This window comes from Falco biarmicus, chromosome 10 (genome assembly GCF_023638135.1).
Source record: "Falco biarmicus isolate bFalBia1 chromosome 10, bFalBia1.pri, whole genome shotgun sequence".
Taxonomy (NCBI): Eukaryota; Metazoa; Chordata; class Aves; order Falconiformes; family Falconidae; genus Falco; species Falco biarmicus.
Genome location: NC_079297.1, coordinates 32554038 through 32572067, shown reverse-complemented (window position 1 = coordinate 32572067; position 18030 = coordinate 32554038). Strand labels below are relative to the sequence as shown.

General features: G+C 37.6%; 1 protein-coding gene across 1 annotated transcript in view; it reads right to left on the bottom strand.

Annotated features, from left to right (window-relative positions):
• OTOG (otogelin) overlaps window positions 1-18030 on the bottom strand; it is a 104458-nt gene that overhangs the window by 66947 nt on the left and 19481 nt on the right. The window contains exons 14-21 of the mRNA XM_056355075.1: window positions 17331-17377; window positions 16304-16449; window positions 9630-9762; window positions 8465-8642; window positions 6497-6621; window positions 4841-5053; window positions 3031-3196; window positions 2406-2480 (exon numbers count right to left, since the gene is read on the bottom strand). Of these exons, the coding sequence (XP_056211050.1) occupies window positions 2406-2480; window positions 3031-3196; window positions 4841-5053; window positions 6497-6621; window positions 8465-8642; window positions 9630-9762; window positions 16304-16449; window positions 17331-17377 (1083 nt within the window). The remainder of the gene's footprint in view (window positions 1-2405; window positions 2481-3030; window positions 3197-4840; window positions 5054-6496; window positions 6622-8464; window positions 8643-9629; window positions 9763-16303; window positions 16450-17330; window positions 17378-18030) is intronic.

The window sequence follows — 18030 nt, the reverse complement described above, 5'->3', positions numbered from 1 at the left end:
AATTTAAGTTATTGTATCATAAAGTTGTATGTATACCCATTCACACAGGCGAAATACTACACAGACAGGAACACGCACAATATGTTTCCTCTACATGGCACAGGTTCAGCAAAGAAACAAGAAAAATCACATAAAACTCAACCCTAACAAAATACTGTGTACAAGGAAGCACTGAGCAACATAACACTGTCTGCCTCTGTGTAATTCAAGCCAAAATAACCCAGTACTTTTGTAAAATGGTAGCAGATCTGATAGCAACTCACTGTGAGGGGAAAAAATGTAGCAGCATTGGCTTCGTTTCAGGTCCTGTGCTTCACTAGAGAACCTAAGCCCATGGAGTCCCAGCACTATACTCCCATTCTTTTGCATTGACTAAGACATCCCCAGTATTCTTGTTGCTGGTCAGCAGATTCAGAAACAAATTCTTTATGTGCTACAGCCACTCTGCTGTCATGTTTGGAGTTGTCTGTGTACCCCAAAGCACTGCAAGAGAAGTGCTGAAGGACTTCACAGCATAACTCAGCCAAGAGGCAAAGCAGTACCAAAGGGAATTGACAGAGAAGCAACTCAAATGCTGATATAACATCAGTATCACAATAAAAACTTCTTAAAGAACTGGTTGAAAACAGAGCAGAACGACTACTCTATAGACAAACATGAGAATAAATTCCAGTTTGACAGCAGGCATTCCAGAGGAAGCAGTTGAGGAAAAAAAGCATGGAAAGAGTATAATAAATACCATAATTGTTTCTAATAAAAACAGTGACAGATAAAGAAACCCCAATACACGGTGTGTATTTTTTCTCCAGTTTATCCACACATAGTCCTACATGATTCCTAATGTATTACTTCGCACAAGGCAATTCAGAGGAGCTACCAGTCCGCACCTCCATGTTTAAAATCCTTTTCTCCCAGCAGATCTGTATACAGCCTTGTTAAAATGCAGCAAGCAAAAGTTTTAACTAAATAGGAAATAACAGATGTCTCTGTTTTATTTTATCTTAAAGACTAGCAGTTGCACACCAGGAGATGTATTTTAATGAACACATTCACATAAAACATAAGCTGTCAGATCCCAAATAACTCCACTGAAATCAACAGAAAGATGATTTTCACCTATAGTCATTTGTAGAAAGAATGCATTTGTGGATGATCAGTGTGCATTCAGCCGTATATCTACCACAGTGCTTAGCACAACTAGCTAAACGAGACCCTTGAGGAGGAGGATGGAAAGAAACAAATCAAAGAATCTACCAGGAGAAGCTACTTCCCATGACTGCCAGTGCTGTCTGGCACATGCTCTGTGGACAAAAATACTCAGGAAGGCAGGCAACAGTGCATCCAGATTTTGCACAGCCCCATATGCAGAATGGGTTGCCTGGTACTCTTCGGAGAATCTGCTCTAAGGTAAAGATGAGCTAACTTGACAATTAAGATATAGATATATATAATGATCGGTATTTATGGACACTAGGCTGCTGATGAGAGTGAGAGTGAGAATTAGCGTGTTTACTAAGTGTCCCTATTGCAGTAGGTGCCTGACAATATTAAACTCTTATACAGCCCTTATAACAGATCGGTGTGATATTTTCATTTCTCACAGACATTGTTGGGTCTGTTCTGCGTTTAACAGTGCTGTAACAGATACAGGCAGCAATAGCTCAAACGTTACTTTGACAAAAAGAATTCTGAAAGCTCGTTTTTTTTACAGAACTTGTTGTCCACATTACTTAGCCTTCTCCACAAAGAAATGTTGAAAAGAATGCATCTGGCAAGAGACACAATAGTTTAACAAGTTTTTTCTTTAACTGCATGACTATAATGATGCAAATGGAAGAGCAAGAGGACAAGAACAAATGCCAAGTGCAAAGAACAATAACAGAGATGCTTATTTACCTTTGGCTGCAGCTCAGTTATTTGTGTTGTTTCTTAGTTGTTAAAGCCACATTGCTCTTTTATACTGATTCTATACTAGTGGAAGACAGATTCTTAATACTTCTTCATAAATGGATTTACAATCTGGTACAGGGAAGGAGAATAGCAATGAAGGTCTAGCTGAACAGTCTTGAATGGGCAGTCGGGAATGTCTGGGGGTTTTTGGAGCTTTCCACATTAGTATGAATCTACAAAATTCTAGTGGCTTTTTGCTCTACTTTGCACTTCAGTATATTGGATTATAAACACAGCAGCCTGAAAACCTAAGTTCTAGAGATACTGTCCAAACATGCATAGAAAACCAGTGTAGGTTTATTCTGTACGTTTCATTTTAAAAAAACAAACAAACAACAAAACAAGAAAAACAACATTCACACATAACACAAACCCACAAGAGGCTAGCCAGAACAATTTGACAAAGCTTTTAAAGAGACACCATTTAGTCAGGTGAAAAACGTTTTGATTCTTACCATTTGCCCAAAGATGTCATAACATTTTCTCCAGGGGGATAGTCAATTCCTTGAAAATAACATGGGCATTCATTTCTGGAGTAAAGGAAAAACATGTAACTGATTAACTCAAACTGAAGGGAGAAAAAAATCCCCATTGACTGTCATTGCCGTTCAAAGTTCAATTGTTTGCTTTGTTGGTTTTGGTGAGTTTTTTTGGTTAATTGGGGGGCGGGGTGTGTTTTTTGTAATTTTTGTAAATTTTGTAAATTTTTGTAAAAAAAATTTAAATAAAAAAAAACCAACAACCAAGAAATTGATCTCAATACTGCCAAATAACTCAAGCACATTCCAAACCAAATCTATAACAAAGCAGAACGTCTACACAACAATGGACACCTTTTATATCTCTCATATGCCAAAAAACAGATAATATGTACCAACTAGTTTTGGTGATGTTGGATGAGTGTCAGTACTATAAAAGAGCTATTTCTGATCAACACACAGATTCTGTAAAATTCTCAGATCCTGCCAAGTCTACAGAGCTATAAGACCTACAAGGTTACATGCTTATTAGTTTTTCGCTCTGACTTGTAAATGCAGTGGTGTAAAATAGTTGTGCGTGACTATCAGAATTGCAACTTACCTCTCTACACATCGTTCAGTCTTGGAATTCAAATACATTCCAGAGGGACAAGCACAGCCTTCAACACAATCACTGCTGCATGTCTCTGGCACAGACAGTGCTTGGCAGGTTCTGCCACAGATAGATCCACAAGTACTGTACTCCTTTGTATCGTCACACGAAAGAGCTGTCCAAATGCAACAAATCTCTCAAATTACAGTAGAGACACAAGTACCTCCCAACAGTTTTCAGATAAACATCTCTATTCTTTCATTCCCAATAACATTAAATTCCACTAAAATTGGTATCTTGGCACTACGCTGTGTAAACTACAAAGATGTAAATCCACAGTAATAACAAGTACAATGAAGTCTATGCAGTTAATCCAGATTTACACTGGGAAAACCTAACAGTTGAAGTTTTTTTCCCCTCTAAGTTTGAAAATGCTTGGCTCTTGTGCATGGGCTTTGGGAAAGGTACACCATCTAAAAACATTAAAAGCAATAAATAAAATGCGTTTACTTTGCAGAAGATGCACAACACCCTGCAAAGTTTTCATATATATATATATATATATATATATATATCTCCTATAAAACTCTACTTAAAAAAAGATTTGAAGTTCTTGAAATGCAAAAGATTTTTTAAATGCTACAAGCATGACTTTTTACAGATATTCTAACAAAACTATACTTGCTTCTAGAAAAATGAAATTAAATGTTTTGATTGATTCATTCAGTCACAGCAGACACAGCCATTCATGCCATAATGACTGCAAGCAAGCCAGTCTTTTCAGATAAATATATATATATATATACTGATACTGCAGCTTGAGATACTTAAGTTGGACCAGCTTTCCAAAATCCTCTTTATCATATGCATTACAACATGGATAATTACATGATGTGATGAAAACTACCAGATATTAAATTCTTGAATGTTCCTTAGAAAAGATTTTCAGCCTGGTTCATGGAGCCAAACCTACTGAAACATCAGGAGTGTCAGTTTAGGGTTGTGTTTTTTTTTATTTTATAGGGTTTCTAATTCTATAGTTTAAAAAAAAAATACATGATGGCACTAGACATCCTATCAACCTCAAAAAGTTCATATAAACTTAGGAATTCGGTATTATCCCACTCCTATACTTGTGAGGCTTTATAGAGCGTATAAACAGACATCACCTTTGGCTATCTCTATTCTTCCATTCCTTTTAAATTAAATACCAGTAATGCCAATTCTCTTCACTTGTTTCAGCACTCTGTGTTTTTTATATCACTGACAGTATTGGAATAAGCTAACAGAGATTGTCAGACAGCAGAAGTTGAGAATAATCCAGCTAAAATTGTTAAATACATCACCATCTTTTTTCAACTCATTCATTTTAGGTATTAGATAATCCTAGCATCTACGAGGAAAGGAACAAATCTATTTACACAGTTCATGAATAATATCAACATGGGTATGAGATATGCAAAGCCATATTAGAGATACAGACATATTTTTACTTCTGTATACATTAGAAGCCCTCCAACTTAAAAAAATTGTCTTTGCAGTGTTTCTTAAGTCAAAAGACCTAAAGAAAGCCAACTATAAAGCAACAATCCTCTAAACGCTGGTACTGATCCTGTCTTGACCAAAAAAACCCAAAAAACACCACCACACACACCCAAAAAAACCAAACAAAAACCCCTTTGTCCTGTACAGGAAAGATCGTGCTAGAATTAATCTTCTACTTATTTAAAGATTATATTGACTTAATTTTATTTTCTGATTGTCATTCTAAAGTCCTCAGACAGTAACTGTGTAGGACTAGAAGTGAAAGGGAACTCACCACAGTCTGGGACACCTCTTCTGAAATCTATAACAACTCCAAATCTTCGACAGTGATGAGCATAATGGGCCAGAGCAGAGCAAAAACAAATCTGTCCACATTTGCAAGTGTCTCTTCTGCATTGCTCAAAATAGGGAACAGGACTCAAATAGGGGTAGCATGGAGCAAAAAGTTCTTTTGTGAGGATGCTACAAGCTTCCGCTGCATAAGAGGCTATACAAATAACAGATTAAACACCATTTCAGTGAGGGAGTTTAGAAAGACTTGGAAAAAAAAGTGTCTTCGATACACTGCAACAGGTCCTGCTTATATACTATTGCCATATGTATCTTTTTATCTTTAATATCTATACAACTGTATGAAAGGACAGAATAGTTAGCTGCCCATAGTTTTGAACTTGTTCTGGGAATGATTTCAAGGCATTCAGAAAACTTTCCAACACACAAACAGCGCCTACATACAGTCTCCTGTCTTTAAATTGAGTCACGGATACAAGTTAAGCAACAGATTATACACACCAGCACCTTTCATAAATACACAGGATTACATCTCATCAGTGTAAGTCACTCTCAGTTATTACCTCAACAGGTCAGTATTTTAAAGAATAATCTGTTGCCCATTGTTACTGTCGCACAAGGCTGCAACGCACCCAGAGCTGCTAGCTGGGGGTAGCACAGAGGAGAACAAAGGCAGTATCAAATAGTTATGTAAGAAGCTCCAGACAGAGCACTCATCTGAATACATTAAATAATTGTGCAATAATGGTCAAAAAAAAATAATGCTATATTAGCACACCCAGAAAGAGATAAATTTGTTTTTCCCACAAAATAAGAGAGATGCATAAACAAGGACTTCAAAATTCCTTTTCCTGAATTTCTGACTTCCTGCACAGGCCACTTTTTTCTACATTCATGTCCAAACCCATTACCAAGAATGCACCTTCTTAGTGCTGCAAATGGCATAAATATTCCAAAGACAGGATGAAGTTGTACCAGGAGAAGTGTTGATTTCCTAGCACTGCTGAAATTACAGGCAAAACTTTAATAAATATTTTAATTCTGTATCTTGCCTAAAAGTGTGTAGAATCCAAGACAAGTAGTAATTGGAACTGTGAAACAGATATAACTGATGACCTAAGTTCATCATTATTAAAGGATGTCTTAGTGATCATCTGTGGTTCTCATGGCATCAGCCACTAGCATCTTTCCCTTAACTGGACTCTTTCAGCTGAATCTAAAGGCTGGCAGTATGTAAGTATCTTTCAGCTATTCATTCTCCTCCACAGCAGACAGCTAAATCAGATATTTCACTTTGTCGGTATTTTTGAAAATGAATACCTCAATACTTTTGAGTTTCCATATTAACTAGCAGCATCACCAATACTAGACATACTACCAACCTTTAATGCATGTCTAACTTCACACATTGTAACTGCAAGCCAGCAACAAAAAGAAGGTATTTCAAGTGCCTCTGCAAATATCACAAAATATTTTAACAATTTACTACGTGATTTTTTAGGCACTGAACTCAACAAATGCTACCTGTAGGTATTAATTTTTTCCGTGGGTAGGACTGGTTATCTGATCGAACTAGGAAAATTGACACAGATACAAGCAGAAAGGCATTCATCAATAACAATCGACCTTCACTGCCCACCTGCCTGCAGATGAATATCACAGGGATCCATTTGTGAACTATCATGCACAAGAACACATGCTGAAGAAGTTTTCCATGTGTTTCCAAACAGCTCTGGAGTGCTTTCAGTTACTCCAACTGGAGATCTTTTACAAAAAAAACAAAACAAAACAAAACAAAAACATCAGTCACAAAAGATACAGTGAGTTTACAGAATGGTCTCAGTTCTACCACCCCCTTCAGCAGAGCTGATTCAAGCTCCCCTTCCGCTGTTCCATATTCTCATGCACTCTCCCATAAAGCACTGTCAGCTTAATTTTCAGGACTCTTCTGGAAAGGCCCAGAAGCAAAAGAGATGTGCTCTGGAGCCATTAGATACTTTGTAAAGAAGGACAGATCAAAACAGATCAAGTTCCATTTTCACTAGAGAATAAGGGAGCCTCACTGCCCTGAAAGTCTGCGCTCTCCTTCCTATTCATAATTCTGCCTCCTCGGTGATACCTGATTAATTTTTATCTCTCCTCTACCTATATTTTCCTGTCTGTTCCTGGGTAGCTGACTTCCCAGGCTCTCTAGTCCCTAAAAGAAAGAGGAAGGAACAGAAATCCAAGGGTCCAGAGATGTAACTGTAAAAACAATTGCACAGATATCCATGAGGCTCAAGTAATGAGAGGGGAAGCAGAAGCTGACAGATAGACTTGGATCAAAATAGCCAAGGCACATTAATACTGCATAGGGAGAATGATGGAAACTGTGCGTTTAGATATGGGGTGTTACACTCCAGGGGAAAGATTGCATTAGGCACACAACCGGTAGGACTACTTCCAGTAAAGTAGCGGGGAGTAGAGGCATTGCAAAAGACACCACTGTCTATGGCAAGTTTCCCAAATCTGGTGTGGATCAGGTGTTTTGTGTGCATGTCAAGATGCTTGCACATTATGGTTTGTGTCATGCCTCACCACAATCCATAAATTCCTGTTGCTTAAGGGCTTCTTCACAAATATCAACTACTGAACAACTTCTCACTTAATGAGAGCAAGTCCAAAGACTATCAAGAACATACTACAAAACTTACCTGCTTCAGAAAGAAGTATTTTATAGTTTTACAAAACTATCTCCTCATTGAGATCCTGTCTATGTATTTGCTAGTCTAGTTATAAACAATATTCTGAGTATACTTCTTAATTTTTAAGATAGAAACTGTTAAAAAATCCACTAAAATATTTGTGTATGGTGTGTGTGTGTTTTTAAATGGCAACTATTACAGAAAGTTTTCCCATTTTTGTTAGTTTTGGTTTTTAAGGTTTCAATTGTTTTGAGAGAAAGAAATTCTCCTACTCTTCCCTCCTCTTCATCACAGAAAGGTCTGTCATGCTTTAAATTCATGTTCTTACTCTCCTGCTTCTATTAGGCTTCTCAGTCCTCTGGAAGTAAATTTATTCTTTAGTATCTGTAGGAAATATGCTGCAAAGAAGCTGGACAAACAGCAGTTTTGACTGTGGTGCTCAGGCAGCTCTGAACACCTCTCACTGCATCACAAGAAAGCAAAACTCAGTCAACAGCCAATTCTGTTGCTGGCCTGCAGGCACTGCACAATGGAGGCTCTGTTAGAGAGAGCAGATTAGAACTTCCAGCAGAAAACAGGAGGTGGAAAGAGAGAAAGTCTTGCAGGGAGGAAGAAAGTCCGTCATATAGGCCACTCGATATTTTGGACAAAACTCTTCAGATAAACTAGCATTTATAAGTCATATGTATTTCACTGCATTTTTATATTAGAATATTTCAAGCAAAAGCTGGCTTGATATCCTATAGCTGAAGTTTCAGATTTTCTGTTAGCAATCTAAAACCTACTACCCATCTCACTAACACAAAACATCAAAATAAATTATTCTTGGTATCTATCCATTCAGCTTCAGTACACACTTGATCTACCACTCTAACTGCAGAGAACCAAATACTGGCAAATAGAAATCTTGCAGCTATTCATACAAAAAATCATCCTCCATATTTCCATTGAAAGTTCCACAAAGGCCCGCAGTATCATCCTTCCACCGTCCATCCGCCTGAAGGTAAAGCCTCAGTCCTTCTCTGTCATATAGTATCTGTAATCCAATGTGTGTCTTTACTTGAAGAAATACAGAGGAGAGCTTCCGTATTTCAAATAACTCTGGCGAGTAAAAACAGAGATCATTGAAAGACAAAGGAAACCTGCCTGTAATTTACAGTTTTTTCTTATAATTTCACTGGTTTTGTTTTACATCATTTTTATGTAAGTTATTTTTTCCTATTAAGGAGCTAATTTCTTGTAATCATTGATTTCTCATGAAAGCTTAGACTAATTCAGACTTTGAAGAAGAAAACAAGACTCTTATGACAGTCACCACACTTTTTAAAAATGCATCCAGAGTTCACTGGAATATTCATAACTGTTAACTAAAAGCGAATCAATTTCAAGATACAAACATTGCAGACCACTTACCTTAGACACAACTGATCTTAAAACCAGCAACATGCTTCCTGTATGCAAGCCTCTTTTGGGCAATTCCCAAAGAGCCAAGACTCCACAGTCAACAAATGTATTAATGATTTGCACATAAAGCTCTCATTAAAGTTAACATTGAAACTCGCAGAACACAGTCACATATTCATACACAGAATACTTGGTAATATCTTCCAGAGGGGGAGATTTAAAACTCATCAAAGCAAAAAGGAGAAGCAACAGAAGTTTTTTGTCTGAAAAATCTGTAGCTTATCTGTAAGGGGCAGGAGGGTGCCTCAAACACTTCACTTGAGTCACTTAGAAAAAAATGGAAAATAAATTATTCAATTTAAGAATCAGGGAAACTACTTTCCCCTTAGAAAAGAACTAACCTTGTAAGTGTGAGGGATGACATTTGGACTCATTAAGAGACATAGTCAATCGGAACATAAGAGACACTAGCCCAATAGAGCTACTGTACAACTCCTACCATTAGTGTAAAAAGTACATCAGCAGTTAATTTGTGAAACGTCATTAAAAACAAACAAAATTGACATTTACAATATACCACTTCACTATGTTAGCAATATTGACAGTATCACAACATACACATATGCCATGAAAATATTGCTTTAGTACTTGATAGGAGTTAAATGCTTGTATATTATTCCTTACCATCTGCATAAGGCAGGTTAATTTTGTAATGGTCATAAACCAAAACATCTCCTGAATGAGTCAGAGTCACTTGCCTCTTGGGGTCTTGTGTAAGAATAAGACTGATTGATTGGATACACGATCCATCCTGGTTCTACAAGCAACAGCAAAACAAATAAAAAAATTAAATAGGATGAATATTAAATAAGAGGGAAGTAAAGCTATAATTAGTGGGGAATTGAAAACTTTCAGTTCTATCTTTCTTCTTACCAGAATGCACTTGTAAAACATACCGCTTTACAGGTGAGCAAGAAAGCTTAGTATTTTGAATAATTTCACACATATGTTTAAATATAACGCTAACCTGTTATGCAAATACACCTCAAAAGTGGCATTTGGAAAGAGAAATTTAAACAATTCTTACATAGCTAAGTACAAAGACACCTGCAGCTCCTGAGACCCCTTGATTAAAGAGCCACTGAGGCAGAGTTAATGCTCATAAACAAGGCTGCATTATCCACATAGCAATGCACAGAAATGTAAATTTGGACTTTAAAGTGTTCTGATATACCCAGGTTTTTTTAAAGCATATTTAAAATATAAAATTCTTTTAAAGGCAAGCAATAATGAAAGACAGAAACATTTTGTGAATCATTATTTAAAACAGCATTCAGGTTCATTATTTCTAGAGAGAAATTGTGGAGTATGTTCATAAATTCCCTGGGTGAATTTTGATGAAAGGCAGGCAGCATTGTGACAGCTTACAATATCATAACATCCAACTCACCTGACTTGCTTATTGTTATTGTCATTGCTTATTCTTATTTCCACTTCAGTTAAGTCAAAACATCATACAGAAAAACACATGAATACTGCATTTCAGTCTAGATGAAACATACTCCAAAAAAAAATAATCCTAGATCAACCTCATCTGCCTTACCAACACCCACCCTCTTCAGTGGCACTTAATTGTCAACATTACCAAAACCAGCAAATAGGCTGAAATCCAAAAAAACCAAATTGTTGAGCCTCATGTAATAAAGTTTCACAACATACAGCAGCTATATGGTCTACACAAGAAAATTTCACAACAGCTTACAGATCAAGAATTGAAGTTAAATGCTTTCATCAAAACAGAAGTCCACTATAGCATACTTGTTCTCCATTAATTAGGCTGGATTTTTTTTCCATTCAAGTAAGTCCTCAAACTGGCTGATACCTAAATGAAGTCCCAAACTATTTAACACTCCTGCATGTTTTACATAACTGTAGTGATCTTTGACTAAACACTATACCATACAGGTGAAAAGCAGGACAAGTGTGAAGGCTAATGAATATTGAATGTTTTCAACATAACACAGTAATAAATACACTTACACTAAATAATGTGGAAACTAGCCAAATGGATCATTAACCCTAGTTGGTTTCTGTCAAAGGTTTCCAGGCCGGGACTTCCACTTTTTAGAATAACTACTGATACTTTGGCTTTCAATGCCAATAGGGAAAGAATACTTACTAAAGTATGCTTATTAAGCACAGAAGGTTACCAGATTTTTCTTAGTCTGGTATGTATCACTACTCATTGTTTTAAAAAGAAAAATGCTCCATCACAGAGAATCAGGCAAAGGTGGATCAAGAGGTGATCTGAACTTTACCATGTCAGCTTTCTGTAATTCACCCTGCTACATGCTGAAAGGTATCAGAATCACAGGCCACCCTCTGCTTTCTCTTTGCCCTAGGAAGGAATCAAGTTTCGGCCAGTCCTGCTATATTCAAATCTTTTTATTATAGCTTCTGAGACATCAGCTTATTTACATTGGCTTAGCGTGGCTGGATAAAGTTAAGAGACTGCCTATTCCCTGCCATCTACAGAGAAAAGGGGAAAGCACTCAACTGCTTATTTCTGTTCAGCCTCCTTCATTGCAAGACCTTGGAATCATTTAAAAGGTATTCAAGAACAATGAAAAAATTTAGGTCTGGTCACTTCTGGCACGCTATCTGTTCATTTCACTCTCATCTTGATTATGCATCTTCAATGGTTCATAATGTCTTATATACCAAGACATGCAGACATGTCTGAAACCACTGGTCAAAGAGTAGCCTAGGTCTCACTGCAGGAAATTTCCCACTGATTGGATCTGGCACTGAGCTGTAGTCCAGAAACGTCCAGCAGAGGTGCAAGAGGCTCACTTTTCAGTCTCACTGCCTACAGTGAAGGCATAACTGATCATGAGATAGTAAAATGGTAAACAACTTCAGTGCTGAAAGAGTCACTGAACAAGATTTAGTTAAAATACCCCTACCTTTGGACAGTCGCACTAGCAGAAAAATTATACTGTGAATAGCACCATGCACAGTGCAAAGAGATCAGGATGTTCAGTTCAAAGATTTACACTTGTATCCAGCCCTCACTGATTTTCACTAGGACTTGCGTAATACAGGGCAAATGTTGTCCTACTCATTGAACGTAATTCCTAGAGCTGCAAGGATCTCTGAACACTATCGTGTGGCTTTAACAGATGCCGTCAGTCCTTCAAATACCATGGACACACAAGTACATACAGTAGTAAAGATTAAAAACTACATTCAGAATTTTCCTGTCTCTAAATAATGGTGGTCTTTCACCAATAGTTTAAAGGAGAAAAATGAAACTTAGAAATAGCAAATTATAAAAATAACAAAGATATTTCATCAGCACAACCAGCTCTCCTGGACTGATAGTGAAGACAGACACCTGCACTGTGAAGCCATGTTCTCGTAGCTTGTTGCCTTGCCTCTTCACTAAGAAATTAGGTTTCTGCACATATAATTCAGCAACAGTGCATAGAAGATGACAATTTTATCAACCTTTTAAGGAGATGAAAATTAAATACCAGCTGATACACACAGAAGCCCAGAGCCAAGAGAACAATCCTTCATGGTATATACATTACTACACAATATTGACAAAAGCTTTATTATTCCTCCGTGCTGAAACTAAAGGAGAAATTCTGCCAGACAATATGCTCTGTTTCAATGAACTGTTTCTTTCACAGCACTGCCCCTGCCAACTTGCAGCAAGTGTTTTCACAGGAATGGCCATTTCTCTCACTAGACACTTAAAAAAAAATTCTATATTCAGAAGACTTTCTCATCAAAAAGCCAGTGAGGCTGTCACTTGAAACTCAGATAAGGTTAAGCTGTGCTGATCACTTGACTGATTCTCCTTCCAAAAAATGCTTAAACAAAATTTCACATCGTTTTGAAATAACTTGTGACCTGATGACTGTTTATGTCACCAGCTGTAAGGCTCTAGATGACTGGATTCTTTGTGACTCAGAGAGCTAAAAATCTCCCCAGGTATTTTCTTTCTACATTTTTTAATCTGCTTGAAAGAGATGGGACTGATAAGTTGGGTTTTTTTAAAAAAAGCACATAAATCTCAAACCATCAAGAAATATGAGATTCTGCACTACAAATCTTTTAGCTTCCCATTTCAGTTCATTAATTTTTATAAATGGGAAAAAGATAATGGACGGTGCCTAGGGAGCTGTAAAGCAGCTCTTTTGCCAAGTGGTACCAGCTAGCTGATAGTTAGACACTTGAATAGTTGCACTGAAGCCTCACATTCTTGTGTTATAATACACAAACTGTTTCCACTACCCTCTTATGACTTGTACATTAATAATTAATTTAGCAGCACGTAGCCCTGAAACATACCATGTAAGTCTCTGATGTTCAGAATGCTTCACTCAAACCTCTGTAAAAGCCTATACCTATTAGGGACTGATCAGACTAGCTTTATTAAAGGCTAGGTGAAGTATGAAGCCCAACATGTAGTAAAAGCCAAGAGAATCTGTTTTTCACCTACAAAGCACTCCAACACAGACACACATTAGGCAAAGACCTTAAATCAGGGTGAAAATGATTTAAGAATTACTGCAAGGCTCTTGCCTTAATTTGATAATCATTTTCCCCAACGAAAGCATCACCACCACAACTAAAGCAAAAGGCATACTTCTGTCTGTTTTACACAGAGATAAATTCTGTAACACAAAAGGAAATGAGACACACAATAGATATCCTGCACATTACCATAGCAGATATTTGCTCCAGACCTCTCTTGTCCATTAATGGGGCTTTTCAACAGGTCTCACTGTGAGCTTCTGCAAGAAGTCAACCATGCTTCAACTTTCATTTGAAGAAAAAAGTTGCCTAGAGTGTTTCTTTGGGGATCATCCCCTTTGCTTACCTTCAACCACATAGTACAGAACACAGTTTCAATAAACAACCACCGTTCTCAAGCTTCTTGGACTCTGAGGAGTTCTGAGTGTTATGCTGAGCGCCCAGAGCTACACCTATGCTGAATGCCTATGTTTAAGTTTTGCTTCACAGCTATTCTATTTTTCTGCTCTTCTAGATCAGGGGTCCTCAAACTTTTTAAACAGGGGGTCGGCGTGCAGATGAAGTGGCAGGCAGTCATCTGCGGCTGCTTGGTTTCCCCCCCAACCCCCGGCGGGGCGGGGGGGGGGGGGGGGGGGGGGGGGAGGGGGGCAGGGGGGGCGCACGCTGTAAATACCGGGGGCTGGATTGAGGACCCTGGGGGACTGTATCCTGCCTGTGGGCCGTAGTTTGTGGACCCCTGTTCTAGATGATGATACTGATTTAACTCTTCAGGATCCCAAGGTTAGAACAGAACAAAGCCAGCTGAGGTCATTAAAATCAGAAGAAGCTAAGCCAAATATGCACATGAAGTGGGGAATTGTAGCAATAATCAGGTGTATCTTGAAACAGTCTCTACTTTCCTATAAACAGAAAATAATAAACTAGCAGGATCTGCAAATACTTCCCAACCCAAAGAATGATGCAAACAGAGGTTAAAGTCTAGAAGTTTTTTTGACGTACGTGTCTCATCAAGATCTCATTTCACAGCCCTCACTGTAACTCTTCTCCCTCAAAGAGCTAGAGGCTGTTATAGCGTAATAAAGCAGTCCTATTCACCACACAGGAATCTACTTCTTCAGCACCCTGTCACATACCTCACCTGATGTCCTGATACATTTGTCCTAGGAACCACAGAAGACATAGTGGGGTATATACTTGTGGATCATATACTTAACTGGTCTCTATCCAGTTAAGCTATTTTTCTTACCTCTCAGTTTTTATTACTGAGATGAGAAGAAGGGGACTTCATGCACTCAGTTTCCCATCTCTTACCTGGATTGCAAATAAATAATTTCTATTATAATAAACTTGTCAAGGCCACTTTAATATGACTGCCTTCTGCTTAAAGGTCTTCTTTGCCATTCAGAGTAGTTTGTTTTAGTGCACAAGGACAAGACTATTGAAACAGCATTTAGAAAGTGGCATGACAGCTTATATGACCACTTCTCTTCCCATGGAAATCTCAAGTGCATGAACAATAGAAGCTGCAGAGAAGAATGAATGTGCTCATCAGTGTAAAAGGACTTACAGAACCATACATTTCTTTAGAACGAAAAAGAAACAACTAGAATGAAGTGTAATTAATTACCGTCACTGAAGCAAAATTTAATGGTGCCACAACTGCTTTTACGTGAAGTACATAACTGCAACAATATGGAAGCTCATCCTCTTAAGAACTAAAATTTGGGCCTAATGATCTAGAAATACTCTAAATATACACTTCAAATATCAGTACAGTTGCTCCTACATAAAAATCCTTACACAAGACCATTGGAGACAACATAAATCTGACAAAGATACGAAGTTTAACATCTTGCTGCTATGGCAAGTCCAGCAGCTTCGTAAGTAGACATCCATGGTAGCATTATGACCCTAATACAAATGTGGGCCAAATTCTGCCCTTAGGTGTACATGTAGAACTCATGAAAGTCAGTGAGAAAAGCCTAACTCCAGAAAACAGCTCAAGTCAGTCAACTACTCCTCTCATACCACCTATGTATGTTTAAGATCTTTTCTAACTTGTCTTAACTTCCCCAAAATCACAAGACCTATCAAGACTGTTATAATAATACATATTCAGAAATCCACATACACCACAACAAAGGAAAGTGAATGGGTCTTGGACGTAAAGCATATTAAATACTTTGTGACTTTTGTGTACAGTACCAGAAGCTTTCAAATATAAAGTAGGAGCACCCGTAGTATCAGCTACATATATACATATGCATGTTTGGCTGAAAGTAATTGTACAGGATGACATCTTAACAGTAATGCAGATGTATACATACACCTAAATCAGAAAGAGCTGTCCCAAAAGCTATCCAAAGCTGTTCATATCAGTGTAAGTGAATTTCAAGCCGAAAGAGAAATCTATATTCAGGGCACAAAACAAGTCATTCTTCCTTCAAGCGGTAGGCTTATTTTGTGCTGGCTGCAAATCCAGAAAGATATAGTCAGAAAGCTCAAGAAAAGTAAGCCATCATCCAGGGTTTGCTGCATGAACCACCACATGCTACTGAACGACCTCAGTGAACACTGAATCAGAACGCTAGTATAATCTTTCTTATTTATTGCAAGCAAACTTGAGAATGTACAAACAGACTTCCTCTGCACTGTTGTTCTTCAAGTACTTCATCATTAAGGAAAATTGTTCCTACTGATTAATTTTAATATGCTCAATTGCAGGTAGTTGTTTTTTTTTTTTTACTTCCCCCCCTCCAATTAATAAACCCTTCAGGATATAAATATTACAAGAAGGTTTTAAGCCTTACCTGTCCACAAGGAGCATTTTGCAAGGATATAGTAAATGCTCCAGATGTTCGGCTTTTTGCTAGAATATATTGGCAGGTAGCTTGGAAAGTGTATTTGCGCCCATCAAAGGTCGTGAAATGAATGTCTCCTGAAACTGAGCATTCAGCTGACAAACATAAATAACATATTAAAGTATGTCGAGTAGAAAAGACAGTGCACTCTCAACAGTTCTTACTGCTGTAGAGTTCATATACTCCATACATGTTATAATTTATACAATTGTATTCCTATAATAACCAGGTACTAGGAACACACTTAGGAACTGAACCCTATCCTTGCTTTTGTTAGGGAGTTTCTACCTGCTGCCAGGCCACCATACATAAACAATTTGTCACCCCAGAAGGAGGCAATGTGTGTGATCCTTACATTCTGGGTATTTAATTTGTGGATCTGAGATTATTTGCAGAAATGTTAAGCACTCCCACAGTTAACCGATAACTCTGAGACCAGTGCTTGAATCTACTGGCATCTATTAGAACCATGAGGTCATGGGTACCTTTAATGTGCAAAATTCTTTTGACCTTAATCTCTGTTGTTTAGCTGCTTATCTGAAGTGAGGAGAGTAAAACCCATTATTCCACAGGCACGTGAAAATTACTAACTGATATTTGTACAATACTGGGATACTATATCGCTAAGCAGCAGTACTGTGGAGAAAAAAAGAAAAGTAATCTAGCCATAAGTGTTTCAAGTGCAGATTGCAGAGGAAGCTTTAGTTGAATGATAAGAATGACCAGGTAGTGCCATCTACCAGAGACATTATGGTGATGTATAGGGGGGACGCATTACTACGCTGCATCGAAAAGCGGATGCCTGCTAGTCAGATGATCTTAGTATTTAATTTGTGTATATTGATGGGTTAATATGTAGAAAGTGAAAGAAATGCAAATTATAGATCTTAATATGATATTTCAGTATAACAGGAATATTTTACCCCAAGTAAAAATCCAGCTTTTAAATAGTTAAGTATTCAAGACTTCCACATACCCGGACACGTAAGATTTGTACAAATCCACTTTCCTCCAATGCAAGTGCTGAAATAAAACCCAAAAGGTTTCATAATTATTTTTTCTTTTTGTGTGTGTGTATGTGAAGCATATATGACTGTCCCTTCGTTGTTCTTCCTGGATTCCTTCCCTATGAAATGAGCACCAAGTGTCTCCAGTCTCACAAAAGGGCTATCACAGTGACCAGAATGCCTGGATGGTGTGGCAAGAGCTTGTCACAAGACTATGACCAATTGGAAACTCATCCATGCACCCATTTCTTTCTTTTTCGCAACTTGATAACCATTATAAAAGGTAAGGATTATTAAAATTAAGAATAATTAACACAAGCAATTTGAATCTTACTACTTTAAAAAAAAGGCTCATCCATTTTCTTCAATTAAGTTGATCCAATAAAAGGTATTACTTCTTCCCAATGTATAAAATTAACTTAGAAATTCCCAAAACAGCAGCTTAGTGCCACAGTGACATTAGGTTGCATCCAGGTGAGACAACATAAACAAGGGGCAAAAAGTCAAAGTAATTCTCCTGATGACATTTTGCATTCCAGATACTTTTTAGTCTGAAGCAGAGTTCAGGGTGAAAAAAAGTGCTATTAAACATTACAGTATTCTCTGCAATATCTGTCATTTGCTCTTCTTACATTAATAGCTCTATAGTTTCTTTTATCTTTCCCTTCC